The sequence below is a fragment of the Canis aureus genome, chromosome 24 (assembly GCF_053574225.1).
Source record: "Canis aureus isolate CA01 chromosome 24, VMU_Caureus_v.1.0, whole genome shotgun sequence".
Classification (NCBI taxonomy): Eukaryota; Metazoa; Chordata; class Mammalia; order Carnivora; family Canidae; genus Canis; species Canis aureus.
In genome coordinates, this window is record NC_135634.1 from 51,285,164 (window position 1) to 51,302,974 (window position 17,811).

Genomic DNA, 17,811 nt, shown 5'->3' on the forward strand with positions numbered 1-17,811 from the left:
TATTCCCCAAATGAAATAAAAGATATAATGTTTGTCCTTCTCCGATTGACTTATTTCACTTTCAATATTATTACTTCAACCTTTTTATTGAAGAAAACCGGTTTTTTATCCTGCAATGCTTTTCACACACATCACAGGTGTTGCTGATGCTGTCCCTGTAGTGTTGATTAGCATATTGTGTTGCTTCTTACATTCTGGGAAACTGGTAGGTCCTAGAGGCTCAATCTGACTTACAATTGATTTTTGGTAAGAATATTTCATAACTATTGTGTGTACTTCCCCTCTGAGGTCCACCTGGCTGCATCTCTTGATTAATATTAACAGTGGTCATTAATCTTACCCAAACTGGATGTTTCATTAGGGGTTTATAAGATGAGAATACTCATATTCCGTATTTCAATCTTCATTTATTAGTTGCAATATTCTAAGGGAAAAATCCTTAAACAACTCTTCCCAGGCAGCCTGGGTGGCTCAGCAATTTAGCACCACCTTCAGCTCAGGGTGTGATCCTAGAGACCCGTGATCGAGTCCCACGTCGGGGTCTCTGCACGGAGCCTGCTTCTCCTTCTGTCTGTGTCTCTGCCTCTCTCTGTCTATCATGAATAAATAAATAAAATGTTTACAAATAAGAATTGAGAAATGGGTGGGAAATATCAGAAATGGAGACAGAACATGAGAGACACCTAACTCTGAGAAACGAACTAGGGGTGGTGGAAGGGGAGGAGGGCAGGGGGAGGGTGTGAATGGGTGGCGGGCACTGAGGGGGGCACTTGACGGGATGAGCACTGGGTGTTATTCTGTTTGCTGGCAAATTGAACACCAATAAAAAATATTTTTATTATTAAAAAAATAAGAATTAAAAAAATAAACAATTATTTCCCCACTGTGAGGGTCATTGTGTGGATTCCCTCAGCATCATCCTCCAAAGGAAGACAATGAAGGGGTTTTCTTCTTCAATATTATGAACTCATGTATTTTTAGAATGGTTGATGTGCTTCAATTAAATTCTCTCAGTTTAAAATGCTGGTGAATATTCTAGAGTCTTGTCCATTATGCATTATTTTTAATATTTTTTAATAATAAAATATTATTCGGCCCCTGGTTGAGTATCGCTGATGTGTGAGTTCATTTCTGTATTGTGATTCCATTCCTTTGGTCTATGTCTATCCTTGCGCAAGCACAACACTGTTCTGCTTCAAAGTCAGTTTTTAAGTCAGGAAGTGCTAGCCCTCCTACTTTGTCCTTTTCAAATATTGTTTCAGCTATTAGGGTCATTTCTGAAAACAAAACAAAACAAAACAAAACAACCCCCCCTGCATAAAAAAACAGGGAATTGGAATTTCCATAGGATTACATTGAATCCGTACATAAATATGGGGAGTACTACATCTTGACATTAGTAAGCCTTCCAGTCCATGATCATGGGATATCTTTACATTTATGTAGGTCTTCTTTCATTTCTTCTAGCAATGTCTTGTACTCTTCCTGTATCTACTAAGATGATCATGTAGTTTTTTCCCCTTAATTCCTTTTGTATGGTGTATTACATTGAGTGACTTTTGTGTATTGACCTGTCTTTGCACTCCTGGGATAACTCTCACTTGGTTATGCTGTAGAATCCCTGTGAAGTTCTGCTGGATTTAGTTTACTTGGACTTGGATAAGGATTCTTATATCCATAGTCATTACATTTTGATACGTAGCTTCATTTCCTTGCAACAACTTTGACTCCGTTAAGTGTGAAAACAAAACAGGCATTATGGAATGAATTAAGAAGTGTTTTCTCCATTGAAAGATGAATGAAGAAAGTCCATGGTATTTTTATAGGGATTGCATTAAACGTGTAAATTGCTCTGGGTAACATTGACATTTTCACAGTATTAATTCTGCCAATCCATGAGCATGGAATATTTTTCCATCTCTTTGTGTCTTCCTCAATTTCTTTCAGAAGTGTTCTATAGTTTTTAGGGTATAAATCCTTTACCTCTTTGGTGAGGTTTATTCCTAGGTATCTTATGCTTTTGGGTGCAATTGTAAACGGGATTGACTCCTTAATTTCTCTTTCTTCAGTCTCATTGTTAGCGTATAGAAATGCCACTGACTTCTGGGCACTGATTTTGTATCCTGCCACGCTGCCAAATTGCTGTATAAGTTCTAGCAATCTTGGCGTGGAGTCTTTTGGGTTTTCTATGTACAGTATCATGTCATCTGCGAAGAGGGAGAGTTTGACTCCTTCTTTGCCAATTTCAATGCCTTTAATGTCTTTTTGTTGTCTGACTGCTGAGGCTAGGACTTCCAGTACTATGTTGAATAGCAGTGGTGAGAGTGGACATCCCTGTCTTGTTCCTGATCTTAGGGGAAAGGCTCCCAGTGCTTCCCCATTGAGAATGATATTTGCTGTGGGCTTTTCATAGATGGCTTTTAAGATGTCAAGAAATGTTCCCTCTATCCCTGCACTCTGAAGAGTTTTGATCAGGAATGGATGCTGTATTTTCTCAAATGCTTTCTCTGCATCTATTGAGAGGATCATATGGTTCTTGGTTTTTCTTTTGCTGATATGATGAATCACATTGATTGTTCTACGAGTGTTGAAGCAGCCTTGTGTCCAGGGATAAATCCTACTTGGTCATGGTGAGTAATTTTCTTAATATACCGTTGGATCCTATTGGCTAGTATCTTGTTGAGAATTTTTGCATCCATGTTCATCAGGATATTGGTCTACAATTCGACTTTTTGGTGGGGTCTTTGTCTGATTTTGAAATTAAGGTGATGCTGGCCTCATAGAATGAATTTGGAAGTACTCAATCTCTTTCTATATTTCCAAACAGCTTTAGTAGAATAGGTATGGTTTCTTCTTTAAACGTTTGATAGAATTCTCCTGGGAAGCCATCTGGCCCTGGACTTTTGTGTCTTGGGAGGTTTTTGATAACTGCTTCAATTTCCTCCCTGGTTATTGGCCTGTTCAGGTTTTCTATTTCTTCCTGTTCCAGTTTTGGTAGTTTGTGGCTTTCCAGGAATGCGTCCATTTCTTCTAGATTGCCTAATTTATTGGCGTATAGCTGTTCATAATATGTTTTTAAAACCGTTTGTATTTCCTTGGTGTTGGTAGTGATCTCTCCTTTCTCATTCATGATTTTATTAATTTGAGTCTTCTCTCTCTTCTTTTTAATAAGGCTGGCTAATGGTTTTTCTATCTGATTAATTCTTTCAAAGAACCAACTTCTGGTTCGGTTGATCTGTTCCACAGTTCTTCTGGTCTCAATTTAGTGAGTTCTGCTTGAATCTTTATTAACTCTCTTCTTCTGCTGGGTGTAGGATCTATTTGCTGTTTTTTCTCTAGCTCCTTTATGTGTAAGGTTAGCTTTTGTATTTGAGTTCTTTCCAGTTTTTGAATGGATGCTTGTAGGACTGCTTTTGCTGCATCCCAAAGATTTTGAATGGTTGTATCTTCATTCTCATTAGTTTCCACGAATCTTTTTAATTCTTCCTTAATTTCTTGATTGACCCTTTCACCTTTTAGCAGGATGGTCCTTAACCTCCACGTGTTTGAAGTCTTTCCAAACTTCATGTTGTGATTTAGTTCTAAGTTCAAGGCATTATGGTCTGAGAATATGCAGGGGACGATCCCAATCTTTTGGTATTGGTTCAGGCCTGATTTGTTACCCAGTATGTGGTCTATTCTGGAGAAAGTTCCATGTGCACTTGAGAAGAATGTGTATTCAGTTGAGTTTGGATGTAAAGTTCTGTAGATATCTGTGAAATCCATCTGGTCCAGTGTATCATTTAAAGCTCTCGTTTCTTTGAAGATGTTGTGCTTAGAAGACCTATCGAGTATAGAAAGAGCTAGATTGAAGTCACCAAGTATAAGTGTATTATTATCTAAGTATTTCTTCACTTTGGTTATTAATTGATTGATATATTTGGCAGCTCCCACATTCGGGTAATATATATTGAGGATTGTTACGTCCTCTTGTTGGATAGATCCTTTAAGTATGATATAGTGTCCCTCTTCATCTCTCACTACAGTCTTCGGGGTAAATTTTAGTTTATCTGATATAACGATGGCTACCCCTGCTTTCTTTAGAGGACCATTTAAATGGTAAATGGTTCTCCAACCTTTTATTTTCAGGCTGTAGGTGTCCTTCTGTCTAAAATGAGTCTCTTGTAGACAGCAAATAGATGGTTTCTGCTTTTTTATCCAGTCTGAAACCCTGCGCCTTTTGACGGGGTCATTAAGCCCGTTCACGTTCAGAGTTACTATTGAAAGCTATGAGTTTAGTGGAAAAAAAAAGAAAGATAAATGGATAAAGAAGCTGTGGTCTATGTATACAATGGAATATTCCTCAGCCATTAGAAATGACAAATACCCACTATTTGCTTCGACATGGATGGAACTGGAGGGTATTATGCTGAGTGAAATAAGTCAATCAGAGTAGGACAAACATTATATGGTCTCATTCATTCAGGGAATATAAAAAATAGTAAAAGGGTGAAAGGGAATAAAGGTGAAAGGAAAGAAAATGAGTGAAAATATCAGTGAGGGTGACAAAACTTGAGAGACTCCTCACTGGGAACAAACAAGGGGTAGTGGAAAGGATGGTGGGCAGGGGGTTGGGGTGACTGGGTGATGAGCACTGAGGGGGTCATTTGGTGGGATGAGGACTGGGTGTTATGCTATATGTTGGCAAATTGAACTTCAATAAAAAAATAAAAAGAAAAAGAAAAAAGAAAAAAAAGAAGTGTTTCCTCCTATCTACTTTTTAGACTTTGAGCATACTTGTGTTAATTCTGTATTCGCTGATAAAAGTCACCACTGAAACCATCTAGTTTGATCTTTTCTTTGTTAGAAATGTTTTTTGACTTGTGATTCATTCTGTTATATGTCTGCTCAGATTATATAGTTCTCGAGTCAGTTATGTTTTATTTTACAAAAGAAAATTTTCTTATAAATTTATTTTTTATGGATATGGATGTCCCTATATATTTTAACTCAAACCCTCATTCCTGACTTTTCTATCCTTTTGTCTCTCAATATCTCACTCTAAAAACTTTCTACTGATCTGTATTCTAGTTCACAAATTTTCTCCTTAGCTATTTCTACTCTGTGAAGTACATTCATTGAGTTCCTAATTTTAGCTACTGTACTTCCAAAAAGTTACATATTAGTCTCTTCATTGTTTGTTCATTTGGCTATAATTCTTAGTGTGAACGTTTCGTTTACACATAATAACTTTAGAGTTGGTGTGTCAACTCCAAAATCAAGAACCTCTTTGAGTTTTTCTATTGTTTCTGAATTTTTAATCCATATTGCAGGAACTCTTCAATTTTAAAATTCTGTCTGCCAGTATTGACACAAAACATTTATAGATATACAATGGAATATTACTCAGTCATTAGAAATGACAAATACCCACCATTTGCTTCAACGTGGATGGAACTAGAGGGTATTATGCTGAGTAAAGTAAGTCAATCAGAGAAGGACAAACATTATATGTTCTCATTCATTTGGGGAATATAAATAATAGTGAAAGGGAATATAAGGGAAGGGAGAATAAGTGTGTGGGAAATATCAGAAAGGGAGACAGAACATCAAGACTCCTAACTCGGGAAAACAAACTAGGGGTGGTGGAAGGGGAGGAGGGAGGGGCGTGGGAGTGAATGGGTGATGGGTACGGAGGGGGGCACTTGACGGGATGAGGACTGGGTGTTATTCTGTATGTTGGCAAATTGAACACCAATAAAAAATAAATTTATTATAAAAAAACTTTTATAGATAACACCTGTGGTCTAGGATGATGTGTCTTCCTCTTGAGATACGCTTATTTTTGCAAAGTGTCAGAGGCGCTAGCACTCAGTTCACATATTAATACAGTTTCAGGGATTGAAATGGTTAGGAGCTGAGCTGCATACCTACTCTGATTTATCTCACTCCTATGGTGCATCTAGCATCGTCCCTGGTAACCAACCACTGTAGCAGGACTTCCACACAACAGTCAAACCCTCACTGATAACCACCTGCCCTCACAGATTCTTCTGCAAAATGGGCTTATGTAACAAGGAGAAATAAGCTCTCAGTAATGAAATCTGAGGGCCTATGTGTTTATCTTGAAATTTTTAAAATAATTCTTCACTAACCCATTAACTCTCTTTTACCTTCAATCAGATTTTGGTTTTGTTATCTTTTCTAAATTATCTTCAGCAGAAGTTTAGCTTGACCTACTTAATCTGCTAATACTGGAGGTGTAATTCCCGTGGTGAGGACTGAGGTTCATGCCATCCCACAGTAATGGAAACCTCTCCATGGCCTACTTTCAAGATTTTGTGCTGGAAGGATTTGGAGGTGGCCTTGAGACCCAGGCCCTGCTCTTTGCTGTGTTCCTGGCCCTGTATATGGTGACTGTACTGGGCAACATTCTCATGATCATTGTTATCACCCTGGATGCCCGCCTGCACTCCCCAATGTACTTCTTCCTAAAGAACCTCTCCTTTGTGGACTTGTGCTACTCATCTGTGATCGCCCCAAATGCACTGGCCAACTTCTTCTCCTCGTCCAAGGTCATCACCTTTGCAGGATGTGCCACTCAGTTTTTCTTTTTATCTCTGCTGGCCACAACAGAAGGCTTCCTCCTGGGTGTCATGGCCTACGACCGCTTCATGGCCATCTGTAGCCCCTTGCGCTACCCTAGCACCATGTGCCAGTCTGCCTGCACTCGCCTGGTGCTGGGCGCCTACTGTGGAGGCTGCTTCAACTCTGTTGTGCAGACCAGCTTCACATTCCACCTCCCATTCTGCAGCTCCAACCGCATCAACCACTTCTTCTGTGATGTGCCCCCTCTGCTCCAGATCGCCTGTGGCAATACGGCCATCAATGAACTTCTCATGTTTGGCATCTGTGGGTTCATGATTGTGGGTTTGGCACTTGTGATCCTCATCTCCTATGGCTACATCATAGCTACCATCCTGAGGATGCAGTCAGGAGCTGGGAGACGCAAGATCTTCTCCACCTGTGGCTCCCACATGACTGTAGTAACTCTCTTTTTTGGGACTCTCTTTGTCATGTATGCCCAGCCAGGAGCAATTGAGTCCATGGAGCAGGGCAAGGTGGTCTCTGTCTTCTACACGCTGGTCATCCCAATGCTCAATCCTCTCATCTACAGTCTGCGAAACAAGGATGTGAAGGAGGCTGTGCAGAGGCTGGGCCAGAAACACATGACCATGTGATGATGTGCTGTAGGGAGTCATTGTGTCCTGCATACTTGATGGAGTATGTAGAGGTGCCCCAGGTGGGGTGGAGGAGTTATTATTTAGCAGACATAAACTTCTGTCAACAAGAGCGAACGCTTTAGTAATGAGCTGTACATGTACCTACAATCAATAATGATATACTGTGCCCTTAAAAATATTAAGCAGTAGATCTCAGGTTAAGTGCCCTCTTCAGAATAAAATTTTTAAAAATGACTCTTCTATATAGGAAACAAACTGAGGGTTTCTGGAGGGGAGGGTGTGGGTAACTGGATAATGAGCAACAAGGTGGGCTTATGACGCGATGAGCACCTAGTGTTACACTCAACTGATGATTTATTGAAAACTACATCTGAAAAAAAAAAAAGAAAACTACATCTGAAATTACTGCTATAGTGTATGTTAGCTTACCAAATTAATTTTACAAATGTACAATCCTAAACAGCCATTCACAGATTGAAATGAGAAAGTCTTGGTCCCGCACACAATGGAACACTGAGACCCTGAAAGAGAATGTCACTGTTGTAGAGCGTGAGGATTACACAGTATTTGATAAAAGATTAAAAATTCAGACCTGATGTGGGTGTGGTCATATATCTGTAATGGAAAAACAAATTAAATGAAATACAATGCACCCTCAGGCCTCCTCCCCCCCAAAGATGCAGAAGTAGAAACCCCAAATCTCCAGAGTTGGGACAGTGATTGGTGTAAACAGAGGGGCATCCTCACTGCAGGCCACACACTTTCTATGTGCTTGAATTTTTCAGGCACATTTCAGTTTCATACTTTTTATTTTTTTTTTTTTATTATTATTATTTTTTTTATTGGTGTTCAATTTACTAACATACAGAATAACACCCAGTGCCCGTCACCCATTCACTCCCACCCCCCGCCCTCCTCCCCTTCTACCACCCCTAGTTCGTTTCCCAGAGTTAGCAGTCTTTATGTTCTGTCTCCCTTTCTGATATTTCCCACACATTTCTTCTCCCTTCCCTTATTTTCCCTTTCACTATTATTTATATTCCCCAAATGAATGAGAACATATAATGTTTGTCCTTCTCCGACTGACTTACTTCACTCAGCATAATACCCTCCAGTTCCATCCACGTTGAAGCAAATGGTGGGTATTTGTCATTTCTAATAGCTGAGTAATATTCCATTGTATACATAAACCACATCTTCTTTATCCATTCATCTTTCGTTGGACACCGAGGCTCCTTCCACAGTTTGGCTATCGTGGCCATTGCTGCTAGAAACATCGGGGTGCAGGTGTCCCAGCGTTTCATTGCATTTGTATCTTTGGGGTAAATCCCCAACAGTGCAATTGCTGGGTCGTAGGGCAGGTATATTTTTAACTGTTTGAGGAACCTCCACACAGTTTTCCACAGTGGCTGCACCAGTTCACATTCCCACCAACAGTGTAAGAGGGTTCCCTTTTCTCCACATCCTCTCCAACATTTGTTGTTTCCTGCCTTGTTAATTTTTCCCATTCTCACTGGTGTGAGGTGGTATCTCATTGTGGTTTTGATTTGTATTTCCCTGATGGCAAGTGATGCAGAGCATTTTCTCATGTGCATGTTGGCCATGTCTATGTCTTCTTCTGTGAGATTTCTGTTCATGTCTTTTGCCCATTTCATGATTGGATTGTTTGTTTCTTTGGTGTTGAGTTTAATAAGTTCTTTATAGATCTTGGAAACTAGCCCTTTATCTGATATGTCATTTGCAAATATCTTCTCCCATTCTGTAGGTTGTCTTTGAGTTTTGTTGACTGTATCCTTTGCTGTGCAAAAGCTTCTTATCTTGATGAAGTCCCAATAGTTCATTTTTGCTTTTGTTTCTTTTGCCTTCGTGGATGTATCTTGCAAGAAGTTTCATACTTTTTAAAAACAACCTCCAACTAATCCTCCCTCAGGAACAGAAATGTATTCAGAGTTGTCTTCTCCCCACATGGATTAGCGTCTGCTTCACAGAGACCAGCAGCAAGCAGAGAAGAACCCAAAGAGGACTGTCTTTCCAGACATATCTTTTGAGCTCACAGAAAAATGGTATGCCTAAGGTGATGGAGGGAAGATTTGATGAAATGGCTTTGGGCTCAGGAGTTCACACCTGCTGCCCCAGGGAAAATAGTCCACTCAAGGTCACAGCGTCTGCTCTTAGTCTATGCTTCTCTTTTCCTGATACCTGGGGCCCCAAGAGACTTCTGGGCTTTGGAGCCTGGCCATGTAGGGGAGGGGGTGTCAGACAAAGCTTGCTGACAGGGGAACCCAGGAGAACTGTCCCAGTTGGAACAGGATTCAATAACATCCTTACACTGTGTTCTCTTGATGACTCTTGAATCTCTAACTCATTGGCTGCCTGTCCCTCTATTTTCATGTCAAAATTATTACTGCACTTTATTTATTGTACAAACAGGTTCTTTATCCTGCAAACCACCTTATGTCCTTTTGCTCCTTATATTTCCAGTACTTGGTAGGTCCTAAAGTCTCACTCTAATTCATGATTGATATTTGGCAAGAATATTTCATAAGAGTTGTTTCTATTACCACTGAGAAGTCCACCTGGCTGCATCTCTTCCTTTTTTAATATTAGTGGATATCAGTAATCTTACCTAAACTCATTATTTCATTAGGGGTTTATAAGATGATAATATTCAAATTCTGTTTTTTAATCTTCATTTATTAGTAGCAATATTCTGTAAAGCAAATTTGCTCGAGACAAATATTTCCTCACTGTGAGGGTCACTGCTTGAATTCCCTCAGCATCAGCTTCCAAAGGTAACCAATGAGGGGGTTTTTATTTTTGGTATTATGAACTCAGGGGATTTTTTTTGCATAATCGATGTGCTTCAAGTAAATTCTATCAGTGAAAATGCTAGTGAATGTTCTTATTTCACCATTATTATTTTTTAGTTTTAACATTTTAAACTGAGGAACAATTCTCATTGACACAAAAGTGACAATTTTACCACTTCAAAGTGTTAATCAAGTGTGATGTTTCATTTCTAATTATATCCACAGTGAGCAACTCTCTGGTTCCAGAATAGTTTCATCGCACACAAAAAAACCCTATTCCGGTCAGCACGCTCCCTTCCCTCTCCCCCAACCATATTTTGGTAAATACAAACACACTTCTGTCCCTATTCTGCACATTTTATATAAATGGACTTACAGGATATTTAGCCTTTGGTGTCAAGCTTCATTTACTCAGCATAATGTTTTCAAGTCTCATCCATGTTCTGTCTTGTAGTAGATCATTATTCCCTTTGGGGCTCCAGGTGGATCACCTAGCTCAGCATCCGACTCTTGCTTTGGGCTCAGGTCATGATCTCAGGGTTGTGAGCAAGCCCCATATGGGCCTCCATTCTGGGCATGGATCCTACTTAAGATTCCCCCTCTCCCCTTCTCTCCCTCTGCCCCTCCCCCTGCTCACTTGTGTGCTTTCTCCCTACCCCCCACCCAAAAGAACCTTACTTCTTAAATGGCTGAATATTGATTTTTCCACTGTATGAATATTTCACATTTTTTAATCTCTTCACCATTTGATGCACATTTGGCTTGCATTAGCTTTTTACCTTATGAATATTGCTATTATGCACATTTGTGAAGGGGCTTTTATGTGAACATATATTGTCATTTCTCCTGGGCACATCCCTACATGTGGATTAGGGTGGGTCGTAGGGAAGCTCTACATCTAACTTTCTGAGGGATGGCAGGACTACTTTCTACAGAGGCTGTACCACCATTATGAGGTTATGATTTTTTCCATATTCTCACCAACATTTGTTCTTCTCTATCATAAAAAAATTGTAGGCATTCTAATAAATGAACGAAATATCATAGTAGTTTGTTCCACATTTCCGTAATGACTAAACATTCAGCATCTTCTCTTATTGGCCAGGTATACATTTTTTTTTTTGGAGAAATGCCCATGCAAGCCCTTTGCCCATTTAAATTTGTGTTTTTGTGACTGAGTTGGAAGTTTTCTCTATATTCCATGGATACTAGATCCTTATTAGATATATGTAATTTGTCAAAAGTAACTACCTTAATATAGGTTTTGTCTTCATCTTCTTGAAAGTGTTCTTTGATGCACAATATTTTAATTTTGAGGAAGTTCAATTTGTCAGTTTTATCTTATTTATTTATTTATTTATTTATCTATTTATTTATTTTTGTTTGTACTCTGATGTCATGATTAAGAATTTGCTGACTAATCCCATGTCAGAATAATTGCCACTGATGTCTCTTTCACCTCTAATAATTTTATAATTTCAGCATGTCCACTTCTGGATTCTCTAATCTGTTCCATTGATCTATGTGTCTGTTTTTGTGCCAGTTCCACACTGCCTTGATGACCACACCTTTGTAGTACAACCTGAAATCTGGCATTGTGATGCCCCCAGATATGGTTTTTTTTTTTAATATTCCCCTGGCTCTTCAGGGTTTTTATGATTCCACACAAATCTTAAGATAACTTGTTCCAACTCTCTGAAGAAAGTCCATGGTATTTTGATAGGGATTGCATTAAACGTGTAAATTGCCCTGGAACCATTGACATTTTCACAATACTAATTCTTCCAATCCATGAGCATGGAATATTTTTCCATCTCTTTGTGTCTTCCTCAATTTCTTTCAGAAGTGTTCTATAGTTTTTAGGGTATAGATCCTTTACCTCTTTGGTTAGGTTTATTCCTAGGTATCTTATGCTTTTGGGTGCACTGGTAAATGGAATTGACTCCTTAATTTCTCTTTCTTGGTGGGTATTTGTCATTTCTAATGGCTGAGTAATATTCCATTGTATATATAAACATTATATGGTCTCATTTATTTGGGGAATATGGGAAATGGTGAAGGAGAATAAGGAGGAGAGGAGAAAAATGAGTGGGAAATATCAGAAAGGGAGACTGAACATGAGAGACTCCTAACTCTGGGAAACAAACTAGGAGTGGTGGAAGGGGAGGAGGGCGGGGGGGGGGGTGAATGGATGATGGGCACTGAGGGGGGCACTTTACGGGATGAGCTCTGGGTGTTATTCTGTATGTTGGCAAATTGAAAACCAATAAAAATAAATTTATAAAAATATTTATCTTTCTTCAGTCTCATTGTTAGTGTATAGAAATGCCACTAATTTCTGGGCATTGATTTTGTATCCTGCCACACTGCCAAATGCTGTATGAGTTCTAGCAATCTTGGGGTGGAGGCTTTTGGGTTTTCTATGTAGAGTATCATGTCATTGGCGAAGAGGGAGAGTTTGACTTCTTCTTTGCCAATTCGAATGCCTTTAATGTCTTTTTGTTGTCTGATTGCTGAGGCTAGGACTTCCAGTACTATGTTGAATAGCAGTGGTGAGAGTGGACATCTTATCTTGTTCCTGATCTTAGGGGAAAGGCTCCCAGCGCTTCCCATTGAGAATGATATTTGCTGTGGGCTTCTCGTAGGTGGCTTTTAAGATTTGAAGCATGTTCCCTCTATCCCTACACTCTGAAGAGTTTTGATCAGGAATGGATACTGTATTTTGTCAAATGCTTCTCTGCATCTAATGAAAGGATCATATGGTTCTTGTTTTTTCTCTTGCTGATATGATGAATCACATTGATTGTTGAGGTAAAGCTCTTGATGCATTCTTTTTCATGTGGTTATTCAGTTTTCCCATCAACATTTGAAAAAGGACTCTTTTTTCACCGTTGGATGGGGCCTTTGGGCCCCCTTGTGAAAATCGCAAGTGTGTGAGTTTATTTCTGTTTTCTTGATTCCATTCCTTTGGTCTATGTCTATCCTTGTGCATGCACAACAGTGGTCTGATTCAAAGACAGTTTTGAAACCAGGAAGTGTTAGCCCTCTTACTTTGTTCTTTCAAATGTTGTTTTGGCCATTATATGGTCTCATTCTTTTGGGGAATTTAAAAAATAGTGAAAGGAAATAAAGGGGAAAGGAGAGAAAATGAGTGGGAAATATCAGTGAGGGAGATGAACATGAGAGACTCCTAACCCTGGGAAACGAACAAAGGATAGTGGAAGGGGAGGTGGGTGGGGGCAATTGGGGTGACTGGGTGACGGGCATTGAGGGGGCACTTGAGAGGATAAGCACTGGGTGTTATGGTACATGTTGAGAAATCGAACTCCAATAAAAAATATACAAAAAATTAAATATTGTTTTGGCTATTTAGGGTTGATTTCTGCAAAAAAAAAAAAAGTAACTAGAATTTCCATAGGATTACATTGAATCTGTATGTAAATGTAGAGATTACTACATCTTGACATTAGTAGGTCTTCCTGTCCTCATCATGGGATATCTTTACATTTATGTAGGTCTTCTTTAATTTCTTTCAGCATTTTTTTCTATATCTAAGGAGAATATTTTTGGGTTATTTTCCCCTAACTTCCATTTGTATGGTATACTAAATTGAATGATTTTACTATATTTTTAAAATTTTACTTATTTATTTATTTATTTATTTATTTATTTATTTATTTATGAGAGACACACACAGAGAGAGAGAGAGGCAGACCACAGGCAGAGGGAGAAGCAGGATCCATGCAGGGAGCCCGACATGGGACTCAATCCTGGGACTCCAGGACCACGCCCTAGGCAGAATGCAGGTGGTAAACTGCTGAGCCACACAGGGATTCCTGATTTTTCTATATTGATTCAGTATTGCTACCCTGGGATACTCTCACTTGTTTATACTGTATAATCCCCGTGAAGTTCTGCTGGATTTGGCTTGCTTCAATTTTGATAAGGATTTTTGTATCTATATTCATAAGACATATTGATCTTTAGCTTAATTTTCTTGCAATATCTTTGACCCCATTTAGTGTGAAATGTACGCCATATGAAGGCCTTATGAAATGTATTAGGAAGTGGTTTCTCCTATCTACATTTTAGACTTTGAGTTGTGTGTGTGTTAATTCTTGTATTCACTGGTAAAAGTCACCACTGAAACCCTCTGGTCCTGGACTTCTCTTTGTTAGAAAAGCGTTTTGACTATTGACTCCATCTGTTTGTTGTATGTCTGCTCAGATTTCCTATTTCTCCTTGAGTCAGTTCTGTTACACCGTTTCCAGGAATTGGTTCATTTCGTCTAGGTTAGCTCACTTGTTGGAATACGATTGTTCCAATATATTCTTATGATAATTTTTATTTCTGAAGATCAAAAGTCATGTGTCTGCTTTCATTTCTGATTTTAGAAATTTAAGTTTTATGACTTTCTTGGTCAATGTAGCCAAAGTTTGTCTAGTTGGTCAAACTTTTCAGAGAACTAGCTTTTAGTGTCTTTGATTGTAGTGTCTTATTCTACTCTCCTCTAATTCATTGATCTCTTCTCTAATCTTCATTATTCCATTCATTCTATTTCTTTGAGCGTAGTTTTTTATTCCTTTCTACTCTCTTTCCTAAGATAGAAAGTTAATTATGGAATACAAATCTTTTTAAAATATTGGTGTTTATAGCTATAAATTTCTGAGTCCTTCTTTCATTGCATCTCCTAAGTCTTGGGGTATAGTGTTCCCATTTTCATTAATCTCATAATACTTTGTAATTTCCATTGTGATTTCTTCTTTGACCCACTGGTGATTTAAAAATGTGTTGTTGAGCTTCCACGTGTCTGTAAGTTTTCCAAATGGCCTTATGCTGTTGCTTTGTGATTTCATTCCATTTTGTTTGGAGAGCATACTTCTTATACTTTCAATCTTCTAACATTTATTGAGACTTGCTTTGTGAAATAGCATACGGTCGATCCTGAATAATGTTCCATGTGCACTGGAGGCTAATGTATTCTGCTATTGATGAACACAGTGTGTTCCACATATGCCTGTTAAGTATTTGGTTTATAATGCTGTTCACATCTGTTATTTCCTTACTGATACTTAGTTTTGTTGTACAATTCATTATTGAAAGTGGAGCATTGAAGTCTTAAACTATGATTTCTACATTTCTTTTGCATTCTGACGGATACCTATTGGTAGAATTCTAGTTGGTAATTATTTTTTTACTTGGCTTCCATTATTTTTAGTCTGATAAGCCAATTGTCAATCTTACTTCTAAAGTTGATGCTTTGAAGTGAATATGTCTTCTTTTTAAGATTGATTTATTTATTTTAGGGGAGGAAGGGCAGTGGCAGAGGGACAGTGTTTCAAGCAGACTGTGCGCTGAATGTGGGCCTAAAATGGAGCCCAATCTCACAACTCTGAGATCACAACCTGAGTCAAAACCAGGAGTCAGAGGCCTACCCGACTGTGCCACTTATCCATCCTTGAAGTGACTATATGTTCTATGTCAGGCTGTTTTTATATTTGTCTTTTTCTCTTGGTTCTAAATATTTTTACTATCATATGTTCAAGTGTGGTGTTCTTTCTATAAATCCTGCTTTGATTTGGTAGGGTTAATGAATCTTTAGAATAATTTCATTCATTGGCTTGAGATAATAAGTATCCATTCTCTCTTCAAGCACTGATTCAGCCTTTTTCTCTCTTTAAACCTTCTTTAGGAACTCATAGAAGGGATGTCCCTACATCTTTCGTCCCTAACCCTCATTTCTTGTTTTTCTATCCTTTTGCTTCTCAAAACTTGATTCTGAATATTTTCTACTGCTCTGTATTCCAGTTCACAAACTTTCTTTCTAGCTATATCTAATCTGTAAACTACTTTCATTGAGTTCCAAATCTAGCCACTATACTTGTAAAAAGTTAGATATTATTCTCTTGATTGCTTTACATATCTGCAAAGTTTCTTACTCTCATCTTTATCCTCCTACATAATAATTTCCATTTAAAGCTTATTTGTGGGGGCAGCCCTGGTGGTCAGTGGTTTGGTGCCACCTTCAGCCCAGTGCATGATCCTGGAGACCTTGGATGGAGTCCCACGGCAGGCTCCCTGCATGGAGCCTGCATCTCCCTCTGCCGATGTCTCTGCCTCTCTCTTTGTGTCTCTCATGAAGAAATAAATAAATAAAATCTTTTTTAAAATAATTAAGAAGTTAATTAAATAAAAAAGTAAAGTTGATGTGTGTTAACTCCAGAAACTGAAAGCTCTTTTGTGTTTTCTATTGTTTATGATATTTTAATTTGTTTTGTAGGAACTCCTCAATCTCAAAATTCTGTCTGACATTATTTACACAGAACTTTTATACATAGCAACTTCAGTCCAGCATAATGTGTCTGCCTCTTGAGATATATGTATTTTTGCAAGGTGTGAGAGGCACTGGCACTCAGATCACATCGTAATACACTTTCTTGATTGAAATGGCTAGAAGCTTGGCTGCATAGCTACTCCTGATTTATCTCACTCCTATGATGTATCATGATTGGATGCTATGAACAAAAGGAGTCAGCATTAGCTCTGCAAGACAGGCAAAACCTCACTGGTTAGCCACCTAGCCTCTAAGATTCATCTTCAAAATTGGCTTACATCTCAATGGAAAAGGAAGTTCCCATAATGAAATCCTTATGCCTATTTTTATATCTAATTTTCTTTAATAAATCTTCTGCAATCCAGTAACTCTCTTATACCTTCAATCAGATTTTTTCTCAGAATTTATCTTTTCAAAATAGTCTTCAGCAGGAAGTTTAGCTTGACCCACTTAAACTGCCTATACTGGAGTAGTAATTCCATGGTGAGGGCTGAGGCTCATGCCATCCCACAGTAATGAAACCTCTCCATGGCCACTTTCAAGATTTTGTACTAGAGGGATTTAGGGGTGGTCTGGAGACCCAAGCCATGCTCTTCACTGTGTTCTTGGCCTTGTACATGGTGACTATACTGGGCAACTTCCTCATGATCATCTTTAGCACCCTGGATGCCTGCAACACTTCCCAATGTATGTCTTCCTCAAGAACCCCTCCTTCATGGACTTGTGCTACTCATCTGTTATTGCCCCCAATGCACCGGCCAACTACTTCTCCTCATCCAAGGTCATCACCTTTACAGAATGTGCCACCCAGTTTTTCTTTTTATCCCTAGTGGCTACCACTGAATGCTTCCTCCTGGGTGTTATGTCCTACGACCACTTCATGGCCATTTGTAGACTCTTGAGCTACCCTAGCACCATGTGCCAGTCTGGCTGCACTCTCCTGGTGCTGTGCACCTACTGTGGAGGCTGCTTCAACTCTGGTGCAGAGAAGCTTCACATTCAACCTCTCATTCTGCAGCTCCAACTGCATCAACCACGTCCTCTGTGATGTGCCCCTCTGTTCCCGATCGCCTGTGGCAACACGGCCATCAATGAACTTCTCTTGTTTGGCATCTGTGGGCTCATGATTGTGGGTGTGACATATATGGTCCTCATCTCCTATGGTTACATAATAGTGTCCATCCTGAGGATGGGCTCAGGAGCTGGGAGATGCAAGGTCTTCTCCACCTGTGGCTCCCACATGACTGCAATGACCCTCTTTTTTGGGACCGTCTTTGTAATATATACCCAGCCAGGAGCAACTGAGTCCATGGAGCAGGGCAAGGTGGTCTCTGTCTTCTACACGCTGGTCATCCCAGAGCTCAATCCCCTCATCTACAGTCTGCAAAACAAGGATGTGAAGGAGGCTGTGTGGAGGCTGGGCCAGAAACACATGGCCACGTGA

General features: G+C 39.2%; 1 protein-coding gene and 1 pseudogene across 1 annotated transcript; both read left to right on the top strand.

The window, feature by feature from the left end:
- Positions 1 to 6,184: 6,184 nt before the first annotated feature.
- LOC144296572 (olfactory receptor 9S13-like) lies at positions 6,185 to 7,220 on the top strand. Its single transcript, XM_077869681.1, has one exon. It carries the CDS (start codon positions 6,270 to 6,272, stop codon positions 7,218 to 7,220), a length of 951 nt encoding a protein of 316 aa, XP_077725807.1. The 5' UTR covers positions 6,185 to 6,269.
- Positions 7,221 to 16,866: 9,646 nt separating this feature from the next.
- Positions 16,867 to 17,811, top strand: LOC144296573 (olfactory receptor 9S13-like; annotated as a pseudogene).